This window comes from Monodon monoceros, unplaced genomic scaffold (assembly GCF_005190385.1).
Source record: "Monodon monoceros isolate NGI ecotype Baffin Bay Population unplaced genomic scaffold, NGI_Narwhal_1 Super_Scaffold_5, whole genome shotgun sequence".
Taxonomy (NCBI): domain Eukaryota; kingdom Metazoa; phylum Chordata; class Mammalia; order Artiodactyla; family Monodontidae; genus Monodon; species Monodon monoceros.
Window position 1 is genome coordinate 14804143 of NW_021703782.1, and position 25040 is coordinate 14829182.

General features: G+C 52.8%; 2 protein-coding genes across 15 annotated transcripts in view; both read right to left on the reverse strand.

The window, feature by feature from the left end:
* Nucleotides 1-9137, reverse strand: part of LOC114883971 (putative serine protease 47) — a 105290-nt gene extending 96153 nt beyond the window's left edge. Inside the window, 1 exon segment of the mRNA XM_029202335.1 lies at nt 9077-9137. Coding sequence (XP_029058168.1) covers nt 9077-9137 — 61 coding nt within the window.
* Nucleotides 8705-25040, reverse strand: part of RHOBTB2 (Rho related BTB domain containing 2) — a 29863-nt gene continuing 13527 nt past the window's right edge. For 11 of the 14 annotated variants that reach the window (XM_029202402.1, XM_029202401.1, XM_029202400.1 and 8 more), the window contains 9 exons: nt 23486-23687; nt 22750-22853; nt 22038-22223; nt 20356-21374; nt 19947-20065; nt 17424-17574; nt 13731-13819; nt 12798-12903; nt 8705-11588 (listed from right to left, as the gene is read on the reverse strand). In XM_029202402.1, the coding sequence (XP_029058235.1) occupies nt 11371-11588; nt 12798-12903; nt 13731-13819; nt 17424-17574; nt 19947-20065; nt 20356-21374; nt 22038-22223; nt 22750-22853; nt 23486-23687 (2194 nt within the window). In that variant the 3' untranslated portion in view covers nt 8705-11370. The other 3 variants (XM_029202408.1, XM_029202404.1, XM_029202407.1) reach the window with 3 other exon arrangements.

The window sequence follows — 25040 nt, forward strand, 5'->3', positions numbered from 1 at the left end:
ATTTTTTGTTTCCTTTCCCATTTGAAAAGCTGCAAGCAACATTTTTTGGCCCTTTAAAGGACTCATATGTCTCTGTTTAAAATATTCCATTCCTCTCTCTCTTTTTTAAAATTCATTAATTTATTTATTTGTTTTTAGGTGTGTTGGGTCTTCGTTGCTGTGCGCAGGCTTTCTCTAGTTGCGGTGAGCGGGCTTCTCATTGCGGTGGCTTCTCTTGTTGCAGAGCACGGGCTCTAGGCGTGCGGGCGTCAGTAGTCGTGGCACACGGGCTCGGTAGTCGTAGTTCGTGGGCTCTAGAGTGCAGGCTCAGTAATTGTGGAGCACGGGCTTAGTTGCTCGGTGGCATGTGGGATCTTCCCAGACCAGAGATCAAACCCATGTCCCCTGCATTGGCAGGCGGATTCCCAACCACTGTGCCACCAGGGAAGTCCCAATTCCTCTCTCTTTAAACGTAAAGTGATTGGACTTAAAGCAGTGCTTAAAGTTTACTGGTTCTATAATCCTTGTTCAAAATTGCTATGTGGCACAAGCCACAATGCAGTGAATTGTTGACACCTCCAAATCCCAGGGAGGCCCCTGAGTGCTCTCTCAGGAGGAAATTGAGGTCAGGTGTATCTGATGGCCTGTGTGCTCTCTGTGCTCCTGGTCATGTGTGGGGGCTTTCAGGTGAGTGCAGTGGGTAGACTCATGGACTCTTAGTCTTGGCTGGGGGAGACAGCACTGTCGGGTTTATTTTTCCACACTTGCCTCCTTTTGTGTTGCCTTTCTCCCAGTTGCATTTAGCCTGATTAGAGGGAAGGAGGAGATGTCGGTAGCTGGGCAGGTGGTTCTCCAGGAGCAAATGTCAGGGACGGTTGTGTGGGCAAGATCCCTAGGCCCTGTCCTGGCAATCTTGCTGTGCACTGAGCAGTCCAGATGAATCGGGTCCTTGACCAGAAGTCCATGGAACTTTTGGCAATCTGTGCAAAATTTGGGATCTGAGGATGGGCTCAGACATTTCAACAAGAATTTGGCGCTATCTTACCCTCGGGCTTTTAATAGCCCCTGGTTTTGAATGGCATGAAGCACCAGAGAGCCTTTGATCACATTCTATACAGCTATCCTGTGTATGGCCCTCCAGCAGCAAACCTCCTCTGCTGTGACCTCAGGGCAGGCCCCATCCCCCTGCCACACCCGAGGCTCCTGCCCTGTGAAACATGAGGGTGTAACGCAGGCTGATTGTCAGTGCTTGGCTCCTGGCTTGCTTGACTCAAAGTATGGAGCATCTGTTCACCTTGTGCTGGTACCCTTCCCAGAATCAATGGGCTCACAGCCCAGACACTTATGCTGAGTCTAGGGGCAGCTGTGCCCTGAGAAGCCATGGCTTGTCACTTGGCCCAGGGAGCACCTCCTCAACGGACCACACTTTTCATATGGGCCTCCTGCTCTCGTGCCCTCTTGTTTTGTTCTGAGGCAGGTGGTTGTGATGGCCAGTACTGTGGGGTCTTGTGACCTCAGAGCAGACACTGGAGCTGACTGACCCCACAGAGGTGGACAAGGATGTGGCCTCGGGCGATGGGTCCCTTCTTGGGGTTCTGCCTCTCCTCCCTGACACCTGACCCTTGCTCTCAAAAGCTCACCTTTCTGTTGTAGTTGCCTCACCAGGGGGCAGTGACGGGCTTTGCCCTGCTGACCTATACCCTCGGGGTAGGTGGCCACACACCAGGTAGCCTGGCTTGTCACACACTGGGGAAATCCTACACTGGGGAAGTCAGGATTGTGCCTTGCTGGGCTTGGAACCCAGGTAGAAAGGTAGATGGTGTGGGTCTGAGGGACTGATGCCCCAGCCCCAGGACAGGTGACTTCTCCTGGGAGAGGTTGCCCACGGCCCCCTTTGGCCCCTCACCCCTGCAGAGGTGCTGATAGACACCCCCTGCAGGCCACAGCCTCTGTGCATAGGGTCTGCCCAGTATCACATGAGAAGCCGGGCCCAGGAGCCTCGCTCTCTCTGAGAGCAGCTGGTCATCCCACACTGAGGGGCGTCTTCTCGGACAGAGGGCACATAGCTGACCTGCAACTGACATATGGACTCTTCCCTGGGCTTTACCCCTGAATGTACCTCCATTCTTGTCTCCTGTCTCACGGCCCCTGCCTTTTCCCCCAGACACCGGAGATCTCCAGGCTTGGGTGGAGTATGGCATGTTGTCAAGCTCAGTGGTGTCCACGTCACCAGCCCCCTGGAATCAAGCCCCAGGAAGCCTCCGAGAGAGCAAGACCAAAGACTTTAAGAAGACTAGGGTTAATGTTAAGGAGCATAGATTGTAAGATGAGGAATTTCACTAGTGTTTTTCAATCCGTAAGAAGAATGAAATAGAAATTTCAGAATTGAAACTTGCACAGACATCAAGAAATAATAGTTTACAGCCCTCATGAAATAATAGTTTAACAAGTGACACATTCACAGCATCAGAGGAAGGACCACGATCCACAGGGTGTGCAAAGGAGGTGCCTAATCCCAGGAGCAGCAGCGAGGTAGGTGCTGGGCAACCTTTTGTACGTAATATTCACCAAAGGGAACCTCGGCCAGGGATACCAGGGAAAGGCTATCATGGTGAAGGTGCACTCATCTCCAACGCCCTCACTTGAAATCAAAGTATTGGCTGAAGAAACAGACTTGACAGAGAGTTTGGCCACCTGGCCTGGGTTCTCCCTACAAAATGTCATGTTTCTCCAAGAACAGGGCACAATTTTCCAAAAGGAAAATTGAAAGGAGTCCCAGTTTTCCGAATCATAGACTGCATATCTTAACGGTACAGCTATTACAAATTTGCACCTTTGTTTGAAGGGAATTGTTAAGTGGTGGGTTAGGAGAGATGTGTTCCAGGGCCCTCTGGCTTGCAGGTGACCCTCTTATCAGACAGGGCAATTCTGCCAGTAATTCATCACTGCCTTCATTCCTCAGGTGGTAGGGATACAAAGGGATTAAAAGGGGTGCGGGCAGAGGACAGCCCTCACTGATAGCACAGAGCCATCACCTGCTGTCTCCTCAACTCCTCTGCCCATATAGCCACCGAGGGTGCCAGCTTCTTTCTTTCACGGCAGCTGTTGATAGCACACCGTTATCCAAGGTGTTCTTGAGCACCAGCTTTGCACCACTCAGCAGCATAATGGAGAAATCAAGGATGGTCCATGGAAATACCTAAGGGTCTTGTTTTAGGGCAAACGAGCTTATTCTGCAATATGTGCTTCTTAGTTAATTGGGGTTCGAATGTCCTTCCTTTTATGAAACGATGTTGATAATGTTTGAAAAATAAAAGGTTGGCAACCCCATGAGAAACTATGCTTTTACCTGAGTGGGGTTGGGGAGCAAGAGGGAGTAATGAAAATTATGGCTGTTGAAGTAGTGAGAGGACAGGGCTAACTTGTTCAAGACTGCCTCCCTGCAGGAGGAAGGCCAGCCTTCCTCAAGACTTCATGGACACATAAAGCACCAGAGCCCAAAGTTTGGGTCCCTCTCCTGGACCCTGGATCCCTACTGGATCCCTGTGTGCTGGCCCAGAAAAGAGCGTGCAGTGGGGACCCACAAACGCCCCACTATTCCTGTGTCTGTGAACTTCCCCTGATAAACATGGCTCCAGCAGCCAGGGTTACATATTTTTTGGGAATTCACTTATGGTTACAAGTGCAAAAGACTGAGAACTACTATGTAAAATTAATATTTCAAAACTTCACTTCAGTGATATTTGAAGGACCTCTATAAAGTAACTAAACAAACATAATGGCATTTTATTGCACTGTGTCCAAAGTCGAAGCTTTAAATTGTATAAAAATGAGAGTGAGAAGTAGAGAGCCTCCAAACGTCTGGAAATTAAGATGCACGCTTCTAAATAATCCCTGTTTTCACAAACAACAAATGCTGGAGAGGGTGTGGAGAAAGGGAACCCTCTTGCACTGTTGGTGGGAATGTAAATTGATACAGCCACTATGGAGAACAGTATGGAGGCTCCTTAAAAAACGAAACATAGAATTACCATACGACCCAGCAATCCCACTCCTGGGCACCAGTATGTCTGCCATAATTGAGTCGGATTCTGATGCCTGCTCTGTCCTTCAAACTGCTTTTTTATGTGTGTGTCTTTTTTTATGGCTTGCAGCTTTACGTCGAAAGCTGGACGTGGTGGACTGAGTGAAAGAAACTGAAGTAAATAGGCCTTGAGTGTGAGATTTTATATTTATCTGCCTGGTAGTTACTCTTCTTACTATTTGGCATAGCTATAGGTGTCAGAGGATAAAAGTTTTTCTCATACCCTTGTTTTTGTCCCCCCTGTTGTCTTTGGACTTCCCTAGAGACTTCTTAAATAAGGTCTAAGGTATGCGTTTCCTTTAGTTGTAATCCCCTCTTATATAGGAGCTCTATTAGGGGTGGTGGTGAGGTTTGTGGTGGGTAGGATATATTCTGTAGTCTATAATTAGGTCTCTGTGAGCCTGTGTCCATGGACCCAAGACCTTCACAGATGATTCTCTGTACCACTCCCTCCATGAGTTGAGACAGGAACGGTTGAGGGCGATGGAGTTGGGGATTACCCTTTTTCCACAGTCACTTAGGCTATTAAAAACAACCCTATAGATTACGTTCTGTTTAAATCGTTTCTCTTGAGGGCAGGCTTTTGTTAAGTAGAATAGAATGTTCAGAGCATATTTCAAAATGGTTACATTCTCCCTCCCCCCACCCCTTCCGCCCCCCCGACTAGAAGCAGGAAGAGATTTTCTCCGATCTGTGCTTTGAGAACCTAATAAGGCTGCTGAAGGAAAAATCATGAAAGTGTGGGGCCTCCCTGCAACTGGACTCCCCTGGAGTTTTAACTCTCAAGCTCATTTACGTCAAGCCTCCAGCACTTCGTCAATGAAAATGTAAGTTCTCCTGCACCACTACTGGCTCTGGCATCTAGCTTCCACTCCTGGGCTTCACGCAAGTAAGCTGTGACTCTGTGTGTCTGCCTGTTTCACTAATTTTCAAGGCAGTGGTTTGCCCTGTGACCTCAATTCCCTGAGGAGTCTAAGAAAAGTTGTTGACTTTTCAGTGTGTTCAAGTTTCCTTGTTTTGAGGACGGGAGTGATGAATTCCAAGCTCCTTATATCCCAGACTAGAAACTGGAACCCTCTAGTTGATTTTTGTTAGTTTCTTCTCACCTCTGTAGCTTGTCAGTGCTTGACTTTGGCAGTGAGTACCAGTAGCCCATGCCAGTGCACCATTTGGGAGGTCAGGGAGACCCTGATGACAGACCTTTCAAGTCCCTCTCTCTGCCAATGACTTCAGTGATCCTCCAGGCCCTACTCCCAGGCTCCCTGGCTCCTCCTGTCCTCTGCTCAGCCCTTTCCCTCCACCTCTGCCTTAGTCTCCCTATTCAGAAGTGGGTCTCTGGGGCTTGCTCCGGGGGCAGGTCGGAGTAAGCCTTTCCCACGTATCTGAGGAGAGGTCAGAGGGAGTAAGAGGCAAAAGGGCACAGCCTGCAGGAGTAGGAAGAACAAAGATGTTCAAGTTCTCTCAAGAGAAATCAAGGTCTGAATTCTTGTTCCTACTACTTCCCACCTATGTCATCTCTGAAAAGCTACTTAACCCTACTAGGTTTCAGTTTATCTTTGAAAAGCAGCTAAACCAGGATAATACTGAGACCTAGGTTGGTTTCAGTTCATGGGGAAACTGGCTAGGCTGGAGCTGAAATTAGGTCCATCTGTTGTGTGGATGGGCCCATCTGTGTTGGGATCCCTTGGTTAGAGGTGTGAGAACATCCAGGAGGCGCAGAGAATCACCTAACTCCAGCAATATGGTGTATGAAGGCGAGGACCCCAGGGCCCAGCCAGCCTGAGGTTGCTGTGTTTGGGAGGAAAATAGGAGCTTAGGACCAGTGGAGTGGCTACTAGTCCAGCTGAACTGCCTGAGCTCCCCTGATCCTGTGGAGAGTCACTGACAGCCAGGGGCCTGAGCAACCTTGCCCGAGACCCCATAGCCGAGTTTGCCACCAAGGGAGGGAATATTTGTCTTCCCCCGTCCAGAGAATGCTGGGCCTTTAAGGGCTGATGCTGGTGGACACAGAGCTAGGTGTGGTGGTACCTCAGTGGTAGAGCTCCAGCCAGAGGGATGGCCAGAGGCAGGGAGTGAGGCAATGCCTAGACAGGTGTGGATGCTGGGAAGACACTTTCTTGAGGCCTCCCAAGATCATCTTGGGAAGGGAGTTCCTGTGCAGGGTCCTGGCTCCAGCCAGTGGCATCCCAGTGTTTATGTGCATACGAGTCCATTTGTGCTCACCTGCAGTGAGGGTTCAGGATATTTGGGCAATGCCAGGTTTGGAAAGAACTTGCACTGAACCCTTTGAATGGCATCTAGTCCATATTGGATATGTGCTAAATGGGAAATTTACCACATTATCATGGGTTCTGCAGGCTGGGGCGGGTGCATTGTGAGGCCTCCTGGGATCCCGTTGGCTGCACAAGGACTCTGTGTCAGGCATATTCATAGGAAGGATGACTAGAGCATTGCTTCAAGGCTTATTGCCAGGCCACTAAGTCCTGAGTCAGGTGGCTGAAGCCAGGTCCTGGGGTTAGTGCCAGACTACTGGCATGCAGAGCTCTGTCCTGGGGTCTGCTGCAGGGCCCAGGAATTCCAGAGCTGGTGTCATATCGCTGGTGCAGGGGAGCTAGCTCCTGACACAGTTGGGTATGGGGTCTGGGGTGTCCTGAAGCTTGTGTTGGCCTGCTAGTGGGCAGGACTGGGTCCCAGCTGTTCCCAGGACAGACAGGGTCTTGCCTGCTGTGTACCGTCTGCAGGATTGTGGTTTTCTTGCATTTGGTGTCTGTCCCCTGGTGGGTGAGGCTATCCAGAGGCTAGTGAAGGCTTCCTGGAGGGCAGGACCCCTGCCTGCCCACTGGTGGGTGGAGCTGGGTCTTGGCCCTCTGGTGGGCAGTGTCATATCTGGAGGCACGCCTACAGGTGTCTGTGGGCTCAGGAAGTCTTTAGGCAGCTTGTCTGCTGATGGCTGGGGCTGTGTCCCAGCTCAGTTAGCTGTTTGGCCTGAAGCATCCCAGCACTGGTGCCTACAGGCTGTTGGGTGGGGCTGGCCACCCCCACCCAACTCATTAGCTCTTGGGGCTCATGGGCTAGAGGGAGGATCCCACAACGATGCCTATCAGCACCAGCGTCCAGCAGCAGAAGGAGCTTCTAAGTACAGCTGCTACCAGCGTCCACGTCCCCAGGGTGAGCCGCACCCATGCCCTGCCTCTCTGGGACGTGCTCTAAGACAAGCAAGTAGGTCTGGCCCAGGCTCCTATCAAATTACTACTTTTGCCCTAGGTCGCAGTGCATTTTATGAGATTTTATGTGTGCCCTTTAAGAGTGAAGTCTCTATTTCCCCCAGTCCTCTGGGACACCCAAAATTAATGGCCCTGCATGCCTTGAAAGCCAAATGCTCTGGGTGCTCATCTTGCTGGTGCAGGTCCCCTGGGCTGAAGAGCCAGGTGTGGGGCTCAGAACTCTCCTGTGGAAGAACCTCTGCAATAGAATTCTCCAGTTTGTGGGTTGCCCACCCAGGAGTATGGGACATGATTACACTGTGAGTCTGCCCCCTCCAACCCATCTCATTGTGGTTCCTTCTTTTTGTCTTTAGTTGCAGAAGATCTATTCTGGTAGGTTCCGATCTTTTTCATCAACGGTTGTTTTGCAAATAGTTGTAATTTTGGGTGCCTGTGAGAGAACACGAGCTCAGGGTCTTTCTACTCTGCTATCTTGGTCAATCTCTATATTGCAATCTTGTTTTGAGAATAAAGGCTTGCAAGCTGGCTTCCCTTTGTGATTCTTCCTCTCCTCCATTTGCCCCTCCCAGCGCTTGGTGGGAGGTTTCCTCACTTGACTGCTCTGCCTAAATAAGGAAGATGCATGGCAGCACCCTCAGCAGAGGGATGGTAGACCACTTTCTCTTACTTCTAAAAATATTTTGTAACCACTTCAGCCCTCCTTCCACCCCACCTATCTCTGTAGTATTCCAGTCGTGGCAAGATAATGTTATGGAAGTAGTAATTCTCAAGTTTTTGGTCTTTTCCATCTCAGAACTTTGTGTATCCAAGAGTGGTATGGCTGGGCCCAAACTAGAATTGGCTGAGTATTTAGACATGTTCAGGGCATGGTGTTCTAGTGGAGTTTGGTAGGGGTCCTACCTCGGTGGCCTTGGTGCTGCAGCCCTTTCCCTGTTCCTTCCAGAGCTCACACTTTGCTGCCCCTCCCTTCCCTGGAAGTCAGGCGTTTCCTGCCTTTGCTGTTCCATCTGTGGACACTGCGTTCATCTTCAGAGGAGAAATAAATGAATTATTGCCAATCACGTTTCACCTCACTTGTTCCTTTCTTGGAGGACTTCCTTAAGTGCCCATCTAAAGTATTAGCCTTGTCAGTGTTTGTCATGTTTATTTATTTAAGGTAAGCTGAATGAGAGCATGAAGTTGTCTTTTTTGTTTTATATCCAGTCCAAATAGCACCTGACCCACGATAGGCACTTAATAAGTGTTTCATTAGTGGTTGGGTATCTTTTCATGCTCCTCTCCGTTGGAAGTTCCCACCTTAGAAGAGTTTGTTGGAAATATCAAACAATACAAGAAAGGCCATTAGGTACAAAATATTCATGTGTTTATGAATTCATGACCAAATTAAATATGCAATTTTATATAAAAAGAGGCGTGTGTGTGTGTTTTCTCCCCCATCCTACTGTTCTCTGGAGTGACCCGGGTGCAGGGGTGTGTGTTCTTGCTGTGTGGCCCGCTCCATCCTTCTCCCTTTTATGCCTCGGGCTCAAGCTCGCCCTGCATGGGTGTGTCTCCTGCTCTGACTCTGGATTTCCGGGCTCCAGGTTCCTGGAATCCAGCCCCTCCTCCCTGCCCTTCCCCTGGGAGAGGGACCCCAGCCTGGCCCGGCTTCCCCACAGCCTCCCCAGGTGATGTCTCTGGGCCACACCTGGGCCTGCTGGGCTCCCTTGAGGTGCAGCCCGGATCTGACAGAGCTGGTGGGAAGGGGGGGTGGGGCCCTGCTTGCTGGGGTCATTCTGTGACCCCTCACCTGGGGCCTCCTGCAGCTCCTGGGCCACCTTCCCTTTCTGTCCCCGCTGGCCTTTCTGCATTCTCATCAGTGGGCCCCGTGGCTCAGCCCTGCAACCTCATGGAGCCCCAATTCCCTTGCCATTGGACTTCGGGCCCTGGCTCTCCCACCCACCAGAGTTCCCGGGAGGCCCCCCGGCCCCTCCTCTGTCCCCACCCCCCCACAGTGAAGGTGCTGGGGGCAGAGCTGCACCCCCCACCTTGGAGGCTCCCCTTCTGCCCCGCCCACTGCTCCTCAGGCTCGCCCCGAGCTCAGCGGCAAGGAGCTAACCGGCCACTAGAGGGCAGCACACGTCTGCTTTCCCAGCCCGCCACCTGGAGAAGGACTTGGAGGGGAGGCAGCCATGGCCTCCAAGTCTGGGGCTCCGACAACACGGGGCACAGTCACTCTAGACCCGCTTGACCTGCCACCTCCTGCTCCTTCTCTTGACGAGGACTTAATTTCAAATCCCTAGGTCTTGGCACCAAAAAATTGATGCAGAGTTTCCATTGTTTCTGGGTTTGCTCTATCCCAGACCTAAAGCCAGCCTCTTGGTGGTGGAGCCCACCTAGGGCCCTGGGACCGAAAACCAGTTCCTCTTCCTAAAGCATCTTTCTTAGACGAGGTGACTCCTGAGCTCTGAGGCCAGGAGCTGTCTCTCTGGCTCCACCTTCATCAGAGGGGCTCCGTCTTCTAAATCTACAAAGGGTGTGGGGAGTGAAATACGAATCAGGATTAGAAAATGTGGAGAGGGTCAGTTGCGACCCAGCTTTTCCCCAAAGCTACTGTCTTAATCCTCCAGTCCTCCAGTCTCCTCCCTCCTCTTCTCTGGACTGACCTTGGCTTCGCTCCTGTTCAATTCCCCCATTTTTTCTCCTTCCCTTTTATCACCAGCCAGCACTGAGTGAGGCCATGTGCTATGATCCTTCATTACAGGGTCTCCTATTCTCCATGTCAGTGCCTTTCTCCTGACCTTTGACCCCTACCACACCCCATCCCTCCACCACATTCATATGTTATGGAGTTACCTGATGAAGGTGAGGATAGCCCGATTCTCATGATGGGCGAACGCACGGCTCCAACGCCACAGAGATTCCTGGGCCCACCCTCCCCACCCCCGAAACCTCATCCCCAGCATGCTGAGGGCATGCAACGTGCTGCCCAGGGTCAACCAGCAGGGCCGGAGCGTCCTTGGTCACAGCCGGCGACACTGCTTTCCTGAAAAGCACTGGAGTCAATTCTACCGTCTCAACCATTGCCTCATCCACATGGGGAACCCTGTTTGGCTTTATAGAAATGTAAGTCATGCAGGGACTTTTTCTGTCTTTCTTCCTTTGAGGGGATAGAGGCGACAATGTTTTTGTTGGTGGTGATTCTGTTCATTGTTGTTTGGGGTTTTTTGCTAAATTTACCCCACGAGAAGCCGTGCTAACCAGGGGCAGGGGGAGGAGCCCAAAGGAGCATGGGATTGCTGTACCCAGGCCCCCATCACTCCCTTCCTTCTCTCCCCCTGTTCCAGCTGTTTCCTTTCGTTTCCATCTCCAAATCTGAGCGGTGAAGGAAGGGGGAGAAAGAAGTTTCTCATTGCACCAAGAGGCGCTGCTTCTAGGCCTGCAGCTCTGAGCAACCTCTGCCACCCTTCTCAGGCCTGGATGCCCACAGCCCTGGGAGGGATGCTGGCAGAGGGCCAGCCTTCCACTTGCGGCCTCTGGCAGCCGCACCCCAGGGGTGGAAACCTTGAGTTGGGTTCTGAAGGCTTAATTTCTACCCTGACTTCTCCAGTGAGGATTTGAGTAGGTTCCACGTGCAAATGCCCACAAAACATTTGCAACCCTCTAAGTCCAGTGATGCAAACACCCGATCAACAGAGTTAGGACCCTGCCTGCTCACGGCCGCTCACAGGGAGGAGGCTGCCTCCGCAGACCAAGACACACGGCCTCACGGCTGGGAGAGTTTCCCTCTGATTCTAGGGCTCTCCAACCCAGAGACCAGAGGCCACAGCCCTCAGCCCTTTCCCCGCTCCCCACCTCCCAGGAGCCGTCTCCTGCCCTGCTGAGGAATCGGGACCTCTCCCCGGGCGCCTGTTCTGACCCACGAGGCCTGGCTCCTTCCTCTCTCTGCTGAGCTATGCTGGCTGGTGAGAGCAGCTCCTCCCCGTAGGGTCCCGGTTATGTGAGTCCTTTGTCCCTGGAAGGTGGAGGGGGCGATGCAGAAGAGCAGAGGGGCAAGAACAAGTGGGGGCAACAGCAGCGGGGTCAGAAGAGGGTGGCAGCATCTCAGACCACAGCCGAGGAGGAAGATGGGGAGGACGAGGAGGTGGCTGAAGAGGCCGGCGAGGAAGGGCTGTTCCAGAGCAGCCAGCGCCGCTTGGGCTGCCGTCTCAGGTGGAGATAGTCCTCCTTCTGACGCTCCTTCCGGGCCCGCTGGTAGTGGTCTTCCTCCTTCAGGTACCAGACAGGCGGCCACCGGTGCTTCTCAAAATACTCCTGGTTTTCTGGAGCAGAACGCAGTAGGGCTTGACGAGGAGGATGTCAGGAGAAGGGGCAAGAGGGACTCCCACCCCTGCCCTGCTGCCACGGGACCCACAGACGGCCTTCGGTCCTGCAAGGACCACATCCCTTCACAGAGCCCCCTAAAGAGAGTCAGGTGCCCAGGGAGTGGGGCTGACAGTACGTGCCGGGGAAAGGCATTCCCACTTGTGTTATTCTTCAAAGACAGAGGGAAGATCTACACAGGGCTTTAGTGTGTGCTGAGAATAAAGCAGGCTGAGGCAAAGGATGAGGGAGAAAGGGCAAGCAAAGCTGTCGGCAAGAAGATGCTCGGCTTGGCTGGGGCGACAGCAGAGGTGGCTGGCAGGGCTGAGGTTTCCAAGGCAAGTGGGGATGGGGGTGTTGCAGGAGGTCAGACGGGAGGGCAGGCTGGACTGAGGGGTTTGGACCTATTCTGGAAGGCGGGGGAGCACCACGGGAGTTTGGAACCGGGGGAGTGATGCGATTGGAGCTGTGCTTCAGAAAGAAAATGCTAGAAGGGTGAAGAGGAGAGAATGGGGGTGGGAGAACTGGCAGCGTAGAGCGAGAGGCTGCCAGCGGGGAGGGGGTCATAGCAGAGCGGAGGGCGCCCAGCGAAGACCTCAAGACGGAGCGGCAGGAACTCGGGGAGGCCGGCGACACCTCTCCCTGGAGCCCATGCGCTTCCTGTGGGCCCCAGGACCTGAGACGTCAATTAAGCAGAGGCCAAGCTGCAGGGATCCCAGAGGATACCCAGACCTGTGCTGCCCAGGCTGTGACTTGTGCCCATTCCTAGGTTATGAAATTTATGTCATGGGTCATGAGTAGCATTAAAAACAATTGAGATATTTTTCTATATGTGTCCTGGGTCACAAGGTAAAATGTACTGCTTACTGTGGAGTCTGATCCAAAAAGGTCTGAAAAATACCAACTCTAGTCTGACTGTACTTAGGAGGAACAGAAGCCCAGAGGGGCAAAGTGAGTTGCCCAAGGTCCCCGAGGGAGCCCTGCCCTCCACGCCGGCACTTTTCCCGGGCCCCCCTCTGCCTGGCTGGATGTACCTCTGCAGGCTGCTCCCCACCCACAAGGTCAAGTTAGGCCCAAGGGTCTTTGGCAGTCTCCGGGTGCCCTGGGGTCAGGTCAGAGATTTGGACCCAAGCAGACGGAGGAGCACAGGTGCAGCCGGGGGTGCTCACCTGGGGACATGGCCTTCATGTCTCGTGGGAACTTGCGACACACGTTGTTGTAGTTGGTGCAGATGTGGTGGAGACACCAGTCAGCCAACTGATACGCGCAGTGGAACTGGGAACAGACGGGAGCGCATCTGTGCTGGGACCCCAGGGGCGGGGTCTGCACACAGACATCTACAGTTGCCTTCAGAGCCAAAGCTTTGGCACAGGTGGGCAAAGGTCCTGAAGTCATAAAGACTCGAGAGGCACCTCGAGAGGCAAGGCCACACAAGACCATAAGGGAATGACGCTGGATTTGCTCCTCGGCACTGTCACGACCACCACCTCACCTCCGACCTGTCCCCGGCAGCCCCAGAAATCCACATTCCTGTGTGGCGGCATCCTGCCGTGTCTGCCCTCCTCAGATATGACCCCTCGTCCTCTCCGCTGTCAGGGGCCAAAGCAGCTTGCACTGAGGTGCTGACAACCAGGCTTAGAAAACTGACTTCCCAGGTGTGTCTGCCATGCTTTAACTTCGTAAACTAATCTTTACCGGTAGAATTTCTGGCACCCGGAGGGCCAGTGTGGGAGATTTTGCTTGCCTGTTTGGGAAAATGGAGGTGGGAAGTTCATTTTAGATGGAGAGTCCTCAGTGTGCCTTAAATGACCTCAGCAGGCAGCAACCACGTCTATACATGATTTTGGGCTTCCCTCCCCTGTCCTACGGTTTTCTGAAGTCTCTGTCCCTTCCCCCGCCACGGCCAGCCTCTCCTCTTGGCGGGGCAGGGTGTATCCTCTGGCCTGGAGGATGAGATGGGCTCTGCCCACTCAGGGAACCAAGTCTGACAGTGGGTTCCCTGCCTACCCACCACCTCCCAGCCCCTCCCCATTCGCTGCCAAATGGGCAGGCAGAGCCCAAAGCTGAGAATGTTGGAGAGATTCCTTCCCCTGCCATCCTACCTGAGCCAGTTCCAGGAACACAAGGACGTCCCCATCGATGTCTACCATCATCTGAGTTGCTTCCATCAGCCCGGTCACTGTGTATTGCTCTGTGACACACACACAGCCAGGAATGGGCTGAAGAACCACAGGAGTGGACAGGCACTTGCTTATCCCCCCTGGCAGGGGCCCATTGCAGGGCAAAGGGGTGAGTCCCAACAGGGCAGGAAAGGCCACAGGAGATATAAGTCTGCTGCTACCAGTGAGGAAACTGGGATTAGTGCAAGACTTTCCAGGTGGAGTGGAGGTGGGAAGTGAAGGAGATCAGAATCACCTAAAAGGATTTTTCAAGCTACGTATGTTGCACCAAGTAGTTACGTAGGTGGGGTGAAAGCCCCCGCCCCCAGAGCAGCCACTGAAACTGATGGGAGAGGGTATTAAACCTCAGGTTTGCTGAGAACTATGAATTAGAACTAAGGATTAAACCAAGTTGTGCGTATTGATTTAAATTTTGTAACAAATTGTGTACTGACCTTGCATTTCATGTTAAAACGTTTCTATGGAAGAAGTAAACACTCTTAGTCCTGAATTTTAACTGTATCACTATAAACTCATAAAGTATTTTACCTTTAAAAATATATTTCCCAGCTCAGTCCATGGAAAAGACCTAGAAACAAGAGCCATCCCAATAGCAAAAGCATCTCTAATGCACAGATTGCAGCCTTGAAATCCCATTTCCAGCTACAAGAAACCAGGACTTCTTAGAGAAATGGCTGATTCCAGGTCTGGGGCAGGAAATATACAAGAGGAACCTGGAACATCTTGTCATTCCTGATAATCAGAAAGCTCAGAGACTCTGCAGCCAACTTGAAGAGACTCGTACAGGCTAAGGGAGCAGTAGGGTATTTGAGCTTCCATAAAGCTAATTGCAGTTATTTGGAACCAACTGAGTATGTTCAAATCTGAGAGTTCATAAGCATACTTAATAATAAGAAACTAATTGGTCACTCTCAAAGGATGATAGGAAAACAAATGTATCTTGAAAACTGGTAAATAAAAGAATCAAGCATTCACCTGCCTGCTTTACATGAACTATACCACTGGGTAAAAGAACAGTAGGTGAGGGCAAGTTTCTCTCTTTTTAGAAGTATTCCAACAGATAAAGAAAAAAATGACTGAACTGGAATATTACCATTTCACAACACCTAATAAATTAATGGATCCAGGCAATGACATTCAATGGTTGCTAACGTCACAAAAAGAGAGAAAAGCAGACAATCTATGCTTCTTGATGAAAAAGAGAAACAATGTATGAAGTAGTCTTACCAAAAGAAAACTGAATGTGAATCCAATCTAGCCTCTAGATCCAATGGCCAGTTTACAGGAAAGATGGTGTACTATAGAAACGCAATCAGTAAAAAAAATCTAGATTTCCTAGATCAGTGGGGTTTTCCCAACAAATTGCAAGGGCAAGTTTTTTTCATGGACAAGGTACTTATAGATTAAAAAAGAAAACACTTAAAGGATATATAAAAAATAAAATCATGCTATAGTGTTGAAGGATATGCACATTTGGATGATAAAACTATGAGGAAGTGTAAGGAAGTGAGGCCATAAAAAAGAATAATAGGCAGAGTGGTTCCTCCTGGGGACGGGGGAAGGGCCTGTGGTTGGTAAGGACAGGTGAAGGGCTTCTGGTATGGCCGGCAAGGGTCCCTTTGCTTTGTAGTACTTCATTAAGCTGACCATATATTATGTGTATTTGTGTTATATTTAACATTAAAAAAAATTTAAGCTTGGGACTTCCCTGGTGGTGCAGTGGTTAAGACTCCACGCTCCCAATGCAGGGGGCCCGGGTTCGATCCCTGGTCAGGGAGCTAGATCCCACACGCATGCTGCAGCTAAGAATTCACATGCCACTGCTAAGCCACAACTAAGGAGCCGGCAAGCCGCAACTAAGGTGCCCACGTGCCATAACTAAGGAGCCCACCTGTCACAACTAAGACCCAGTGCAACCAAATAAATAAATAAATGTTAAAAAAATTTTTAAGCTTGAATTAATAACTTCATAGGAAGCATATATCACTAAACACAAAGCACCACTTATTACACCATACTTGGCATTTTCCACTGATCCTTGACAAGGTACATACACAACACATTTTTTAAATATGTTTCTCGGCACGTATGGAGCATTTCACTGGAAAAGTCATTCAGTGTTATTTTCTATAAGCCTTTCCACGCAGCAGTGATTAACATTTTTCATCGCTACCTTGTGAAAATTACCCAAGTGTGCTTAACCAATGGTGTCTATTTGACTTGTATCTGATCGCCTGCCATGATGAAACAAACTTAAACACCTTTAGACGTTTTTTTTCATGTGGGTCATTTCTTTGTAGATAGCCTTTCAAATGTTGAATTACTCGGTCTAAGAGTTTGGACAGTTTTCTGTGCTCTGGGAAGGCCACAGCACTTTTTCATGGATGACCATGGATGACATATTGTTGCAGCTCTGACCTTTATTATTTATTTATGTATTTATTTATTTACAGGCCACACTGTGTGGCATGCAGGATCTTAGTTCCCCAACCAGGGATCGAACCCGTGCCCCCCTGCAGTGGAAGTGCGGAGTCCTAACCAACCACTGGTCCGCCAGGGAATTCTGCAGTTGTAAGCTTTAGAAGCCTCTCTCTCGCTCCCTGCCCTGAAGCCCTTGGTGTCCCCTGGACTCCCTCTGCAGAGGGAGTTGAGCTCCTGAATGTTAAGGCTCAGCTCTTCACATTTGGTTCTGATCAATGGTTTCTCCCTTCTTCCTGGGACCAAGTCCCACCTTCCAACTCATTTCTCATCATGGGATCACTGCTTCCCTCATAGCTCAGTCCCAGCCTGGATCATCTGCCCAGGGCCCCAGCAGCTCTGACACCGGGTCCTTCCCTGAACCCCAACTCAGTATCTGAGGCCCTGCTCTCTGCCCCCTGACCCGCCCAAGAATACTAACCTCGACATCAACACCAGTACAGGTAGCAACGCCAACACCAACGCAATGCAAATGTCGACTCCAACATCAGCAGACCCCAGACACCCCTCACCGGGATGGCGCCATCTCTCCTCCAGCCCTTGGACCCCGAGCTCCTGCACCTTGGTCTCCCTCCTGCCTCAGTCCCTGCTCCAACCCATCTCTGAGGTTGGTCCATCCTGAAAGCTGAGCTCAAGCTCTCAGGATCTACAAGGAATCAAGGAATTAGGAGTGGCAGGTCAATGTTTGCTGTCTTATTTCTAGAAGAAGAAAGGGAAAGTGAAGGTGGAAGAGAAGAAGGAGGAAGAGGGAAAGGAGAAGGAGAAGGAAAAAGAAAGGAAGGAGGAAGGGGAGAGATGAGGAACGTGTTCTTTTCTTTTTGACTTCTTAAGCTTGCATGAGTGCGGCCAAGCTAATAAGAACACCAGGCCCTGGCGTCTGCTGGAGCCCACTTTGCTGGGCCAAGATGCCCTCTGGAGAGAGCCTATAAGGTGATCCCACCGAGCGCCCCTCTCACATGTTTCTTTACATCCATGTCCTCACCCAAACCCTAGTACGCACCGATGTATTTCACTTTATGTAAACGTATTCCCTGGGTGCTCGTGGCCTGTCCCCTAGGAGGAGACAGGTGAGAGAAGAAATCATGACTCCTGGGGGTCCCCGACTCCTCCTCCCGGGAGGCCCCAGAGCTTAGTTACCTGTGAGGGCGACCAAGTGTGGCAGGCAGAGGCGGTTGGCCAGGATGATGAGCTTCATGTCGTCCAGGTCGGGGCTGGAGGTGAACATGCCGGTGTACAGGTATTCCAGCACGGCCCTCATGCAGCTCTTGCTCGTGTAAGGAAACACCACCTGCGGGTGGGAAGGAATAGAGCAGGCTGCGGTGAGGTCCAGCTTTAGGGAAAGAGTAACTCAGTTCCGAGGAACTCAGAAGACTCTGGCCCACCTAACTGGGCTACTCCAAACAGGCAGCCACCCCTTCGTGGCCCCTGGACCTGCTCAGAAACCCCCTTCCCCAAAGGCTGGTCTCCCACAGCAACAGCCTGTGCTGAGCCCAGCTGCTGAGCACCTATGAGCAGGGCTCCAACAGCTTTTTTTTTTTTTTTTTTTTTTGAGGTACGCGGGCCTCTCACTGCTGTGGCCTCTCCCGTTGCGGAGCACAGGCTCCGGACGCGCAGGCTCAGCGGCCATGGCTCACGGGCCCAGCCGCTCCGCAGCACGTGGGATCTTCCAGGACCAGGGCACGAACCTGTGTCCCCTGCATCGGCAGGCGGACTCTCAACCACTGCGCCACCAGGGAAGCCCTCCAACAGCTTTTAAAAGGGCCTGGACTCTTGCTAGCATCCTTCCGGCTTGGAGGGTGTGTGAAGCAGTCCTTCTGGTCCCCTGCACCAGCCCCTCCCAGCCCTTCAGGGAGCAGTGCAAGTGGGATGCGAATGAGCAAAGCAGACATCAGCTGGTGTCTCCGGGCTGCTTGAAGCCGCTGCTCTGGGCCTCTGGGATCTCTTCAGAGCAGAACTAACACAAAAACTGCTTTCTCATCAGACGCCAGCCTCTCCAGGCTACACTGGGGATCCGCTGGAGCTTTACAGCTGCTTCTGTGGTAGTGGTGGGCCCTGCGGCTTTGGAGAGTCCCCAGCCTCACACTTTTGCACATCCCAACCCAACTCACGCTTCAAGGAGCACAGACGACTCAAATCTGAACCCGTCCACTTCGCCTACCGGAAGGACGTCCTTCCCAGAAATTTTAGGAAATCCCTACTCTGTATCATAGGACGCTCTGCTGCACTGTTCTTCGTCTAGCTTTTCATTCAAGTGTTTGCTGAGCACTGACTAAGGGACCAGTGCTGAGGAAGTAAAAGACCTAGTCCCTACACTCAAGAGAAACCACAAACCAGCTGGGGAAACGGGGTGTGGACCCTCAGAACTTGAAGCCACTGCACAAAGAAGGGCCTCGTTAATTGCAAGGCTGAGTGATGGACAGTCAATGTTGCAGGACTTCAGAGAAGATGGAGAACAGGGCCATGGCCCGGGCTGCTCGGCTTGGCTGGGAGAATGGAAAGGCGAGAACAGACTCGAGACAACACACTTAAGAGGATATTTCTAAGGACACACTGATAGGCCCCTTCCAACTCTGTGTTTCCAGTCTAGGTGCCCAAGAAAGCAGCGGTATCAGTGAGAACAGGGGGTTGGAGTGGCCCTGATTAAGGGAAGGGTGATGGCATGAAGTGTTTCTTTCTAGTTTCTGTATTCTGATGCTTTGCAGTTTGGGGCCTTGCGGACCCTAGGGGGACTTCCTAGAGATAATGAAGGCCTCAGCTGAGATCATGCCTTTCATATGCAAACCAAACAATCCAGAGCCCACACCCCCAGTTGTCGCCTTCATCTGCTCTCACACTCCAGGCCACTCTCCCCCTGCCCTAAGTACCCCAGGGCCAGGTACCAGATGACTCAGGACAGCCCCTATGCCCCAGTGCCTGATGAAATTATTCAAACTAGCCAACCCTAAGCCTGTTTACCCTGCTTCACCTCTTCCTTCCCAGGGAAGAGACAATAAAGGCTCCTGCCCACAGTCCCCCTTACTCCCTCTGCCGCACGACCCAACCTGGTGCTTCCCTGCATGTCCCCAGATGCTGTGTGTACCCCTCCCATTGAGATCTGTGAGTATAACAATCTATCTTTTTAATGGCAGTTTTTTCCTGATCTGTTGGCTTCACCATACCTCAATTATAATAAAACCTACATTTAAAAACAGTGATGGATTCAGTTTGGGACAGACTGAATATTTTTCTAGTTATTTCACATGCGTCCGGGAGAAAGCAAGGTACAATGTATACAGCCAAGGAATCAGAAGTCTTGAGTTCCAGTCCTACCCTCTCCTTTCTACTTACAGAGCTTTGCATGAGTCGCTTAACTTCTCAGGTCCTCACTTTCCTTACACGTAAAGTGGAAGGCTACGCTATAAGAGTCTCGTGTGAGACAATATAAGACAACGAATCGAAAGTGTCTTCTCAACTGTAGACTTAAGATGTTACCGTATTTCCCTAGCCTGGTATACTGGAAAGTCCTTGGCTGTGGGAACCATCTCATAAACCTCTCTCGGGCCCATCACTCAGTGACGTGCACACAGTCAAGGCTGAGGAAAGTACCATTAAGTGACAGATGACTCAGATGGGAAGGGAGTAAGTCCCTCTCTTTCCCAACCATTCCCATCCTAGCCTTACCTCCCTGGTGGAACTCTCCACAAACGGCCCCCCAAACATGGCAGCCATCCAGTCACAGCTGGAGATCAACAGGGGCTTGTGGGCGCTGATGGTGCCATCATCCAGGATGAAGGTCACATCTGTCCGGGTGGAGAAGAGGCATCATGTGAGCACGTGGGGAAGGAACGTGGGACAACCAACCCCAAGGGTCAACAGTGCGCCCAGACAACCCGCTTCCTTCCGAGCCACAGGCTGTGAAGCACAATGTGACCACGCTCTCAGGCTGGGGACGCTGGGCTTCAGGGGCAGAGCCACTGTATCTCCAGGACATCAGCAGCTGAGATGACTTAGAATGCTACTTGGACCTCAGAAGGCTCCTGGAGGGAACTCCCCCGCCTTCTGGACATCAGCTCCTAAGCACGTTCCATACCTGAGAAGGTGCCTTTTGCCAAGCACTCCTTAACCCGGTTGGTCCGGCGGACGTGGAAGGCCTTAGTGATCTCCTGGTTCATGAAGGCCTCATTGTTGAGAATGTTGGCCACCATCATGCGCAGATCGAAGACCTCGAGCAGCTCAGCAATGTGGGCGATGTGCATAAGGTCCCGCTCATTCTCGTCCAGCTCCCCTGTGTACAGGTACTTGAGAACAGCCCGGAAGGGCCCCGGCTGGATGGAGTTATCCATTTTCACCACCACCATCAGCCGGGATTTATAAGTCAGTGGATCCTCTGCCATCTCTTCCTGGATGCTCACAAAAGCTCGGCTCCAGGAAGATAGCACTCGACCCCTCCCAGGCAGGTACCCTGTCCCATTGCCCCGTAAGATCCCATCGCTAGTTGAAGCCCGGAGCCCAGCGGGCCCGGAGCCCCCACTCTCCTCCACGCTCTCGCACACATCAAAGCTGGCTGCCCGAAGCAGGAAGTCCCGGCCGTGGTGGTGGTGGTGATGGTGGTGGTGTTGATCAGGGTGACCCCGGTGGTCCTCCGGGCAGGGGCCCCCTGACCCTGAGGGGCCCCCCAGATCCCCCTCACTCAGGTCCATGAGGAACAGGTCGTAGAACTTGGAGGAGGAAGTGGAGAGGTAGATCTTGTGGGCAAAGATGCGCACACGCTCCTGCAGCACCAGGATGACGTCCGCGCACAGCGGGTCCTCCAGGAGGTGGGCGGGGCACTCCTCGCTGCTGGAGGGGGGGTCGGGCACCACAATGATGGGGGGAGGCGGCTTGGGGGGCAGGAAGGGCGCCTGCAGCAGAGGCCGCTGCACATTGCGGAGGTGGGACTTCCAGAACTGCAGGTGCCGGCGGGAGATGAGCGCTGCACGGATGGCGTTGTCAAAGACGTCCTTGATGCCGAACTGGGCCACCACGCTGGTCTCGTAGTAGGGGATGCCCAGCTCCTTGGCCACCTCCCGACCCTTCTCCGGGGGAAGGATCTCATTGGGCTTGATGGGCCTGGCAGGTTCAAGAAGGGAAGCCAAATTCATGTTGGTGGTAGAGAGTGGGGGGCAGGGAGAGGTAGCTCTCCAGAGCCTGTCTGTTCTTCACCAGGCTGGAGGGTCTCTGCTCAGGATCTGTGTCCTAAGACCCATTCCTGCCCTGCTCATTTCCACTCCCTTTCTCCTCTGTCTCGCTAAATCCTACTAGTCCTTCAAGGCTCACTTCCAATCGCCTCTTCTTCCAGGAAGCCCTCCATATCTATGCCAGGCCCTGGTGATCTCCCCAGCTCAAAACAGTGGTAGCGATAACCACCTGTCTGGCAATTAACATGCAACATTCCACGTTGGTTTTTAACATGTTCACCTATCAAGTTCACCTCCCAGCAAGATTATGAGCTCCTTTCATGCAAAGACTCCCTCTCCTTCTCTCCTCACGATGCTTAGCCCAGCATTGGCCCACTCAGTGTAACAGATGGATAGCGGGATGGATAGATGGATGGAGGGATGGACGGATGAATGAAAGAATGAGAACTCTTGCTGTCTCCCTACATGAGCTCGCTTCAAATGGAGGGAGAGATGTGAGGCTTAGTGGATTCCCTCAGGACTGAGCAGGAAGCCTGGAGACACGCCCCGCACCCCATCTGCCACCTTCCCTTCCCTAGGCACCAGCACCCCCTACCTAGCCAAGGGTCTCCTGGCCCTATTGACAGCCTCCAGGTCGGCGTAGCGCAGGTCCAGCTGGCAGCCCACCAAGATGACAGGTGCTCGGGGGCAGAAGTGTTTGATTTCTGGGTACCACATGGTCTTGACATGGTGGAGGGAGTTGGGGTTGGCAATGGAGAAGCACAGAACCACCACATCGGATCTGGCGGTGGGAGAGTGAGGTTACAGGCAAAGAAAGCTAGTGGTAGGTTACCTGCCCCTGGAACGAGGGAGAACACACATACCCACCTGCACCCCCTACACTACGGTCCCACGTCTGTCATATGGATCTGCTCACACGATCTTACCCAAAACGTATAATAACAGAACCTCTAGTTTATGTACCCCTAACTTAGCATTTTAGAGCTTCCAAAGACTCTTGTTTTGACCTCATAGCTCTCTTGTGAGTTAGGAATGACCACTTTTTACCATCTCATCTGCGAAAACTCATCTCAGAACAGCTCTCCTAATTGCTCAGAGTCCCAGAGCCACTGCTTAACAGGGTAGGACTCAAACCAGGCGCCCTGATCGCAAGCCACCCAGGCTGCCGCCCCCTCACGGGTCTGCCCGTGCTGCTTTCTCCACTCCTTCCTGCCAGGCTCAGTGTCACAGAGGCGCTTCATACCTCGGGGAAAGCAGGGAAAAGCCATCCACTTGGCTCCCCGCAGGCAGCCGGGGGCCTTCCCTACCTCCCATAAGCAAAGCGACGGTCTTTGTGGTGATCTCCAAAGGTGTCCCAGAGGCGGAGGGACACGCTGACATCATCTACCACGTCTCGGGAACGTTCCAGCACCTGTGGGGGCAGGGAGGGGGACAGGAATCTAGGGCAACGGTTCTTGGAGGCCCTGCGTGCCTGCTCACTCCTGAGGGTCCTGCAACATGGGGGCTGGAGGGACAGCCAGTGCCTCCCAACGTGTACCTTAAAACACCTTCATCCAGGTGCCATCTCTGCAGACTCACTAACAAGAGCTGGCCAGGAGGTGAGAGACTCTCAGAGGGCAGACCGTTATGGCAGTGGACGGGATCTCGCAGGGAGCCTGCCCTTGTTCCCAACTGTACCCGCCAACTGGACACTTCCAAGCCTCTGATCTTTTGGTATCATTAGCTGGCAGCTTCTTCCCTACCGCCAGCTCTCATCTCTCCAGAGCACCACCCCTTTCCCCCTTCAGGGCTCCCCATTATTGGGGGCTATGATTACCCAAGATGCTACGCCCCAGGCACCAGCTCAGCCGTGCAAAACACAAAGGGCCAAGGACCCCTCCCCTGGAGGGGGGCACTCCTCTCAGGCCTCCCTCCCAGGGCTCCTTGCTCTTCAGCTGCCTCCACCCGACCCCTAAGGGGCTTCCATGAGCTAGGCACAGGCCCCGTTTGGAGTGATCCCTGGGGAAGAAGCCCAGATGCGCGGCACCGGACGCCCAGCCTTACCTCCTGACACACCCGGTACTGGTCGATGGCCCAAACTGTGGGCACATGGGTGGCTAGCAGCTGGTACTGGGTGAGGGTGGCATTGCAGGCCCGGGCACAGATGAGCCTGGTCTTGCCCACAGCGTTGTCCCCCACTACCACGCACTTGATGGTCTCTACGTTTGGCCTTTCATAATCCATGTCAGAATCCATTAATTGGGACCTGAGGGAGAGGAGAGAAGCGGTGAAGACAGCTATGCATGCCAGCCCCTGGAGGGCCGGGGCTCTCCTCAGCCAGGGCTGCCCCCTCTCCAAGCATCTGAGCGGAGAGGAGGAGGAAGGAGCGGGCGGCTTTCTGGCCAAGAGCTCTGCAGGGGCCGAGGAGACGGGAGCCCCTTCAGGCTGAGAGGCGCAGCTCCACCAGGTGAACCTCTGGTCTCCCTCCTGTTGCCGCCATCCTCCGGTGGGGCTTCGGGATGGGGGGGATGCCTGAGAGAGATGCCAAGGCGGAGTCTGCCCAGGGCCAGTCCCCACCCTCCCGGGAAGAGAAGTGTCTGCCTAGGAAGCTCAGTCATCACCCGCTCTCCTTCTCCAGCCAGCAGGGCTGTGGCAGCAGAACAACAAACAGCTGAGAGAAGCGGAGTCACGGCCAGGTCCCCACCCCTTCCCAGCATGCCCGAGGGCAGGGCCGCTTTAAAATTTAATGGACTTGTCAAAGCTGGGCAGCAGCTCTCCTGGCCTCCACCTTTGTCCCTCTCCCTCTCTGGTTGTGGATTTCCAAGCCCCAGCCTGCCCATGGCTATCCTTCAACCCCGGCCCCCTTTATGGAGATGCCGGAGTTCTTCAGCCCAGGCTCTTTGGGCTGAGGGGGCTTCTGCATGCACCTGAGCAGTCCACAGGCCTCCCCTCTCCTCCTCTGGGTCTGTCCCGTTGCCTACGTGGCTCACTCAGCAGCAGGCCCTGTTTTGAGATGGCAATGGGGGTAACTACGGGCCTGGGATGATACACCCCACGGCTAAGAGACCAATGGGCCTACCCATCCCCTACCCAGGCCTACCCTCCAAGCATCCTGCATCCAGTTTCAGGGGAAGTGAGATACACTCCTTTCCACACTTCTCCTTCCTGGGGAGGAGGATTCTCAGGCTGGAAGCCCCCAGACACTGGCAACCCTGGAAGGATGCTCGCTAACTTGACTGCATGGGTAATGGGGAAGCAGAGGGTCAGAAACTTGGGCCTGAATTTCTGGGCAAATATTTGCCTTAGTTTCCTTCTGTGTTGGGTAGAGAGGAAGTGGCTTGCCCACCCACAGAGAGGGATTGCTCAGATTAACAAACAGAAGTCCCTTCTGTAGTCAAAATGTCATGTCAGTGTTTAAAAAGCTGTCACTAGGAGGGGGCCCTCGGCTTGAAGGGGCTCTTGCTGGCAGCCTCCCAGTTGGCATCCACCTCCTGGAAGAGTGGAAGAGAGAGGGTAGGGGTAGATGCGGGCGTTATTCGGAAGCGTGGTTTTGCCAGGGTCATTGGCCTGCCCCTGCTCACATTCCCTGTGCACCTGAAGTCAGCTGGGGGTTGGAGCA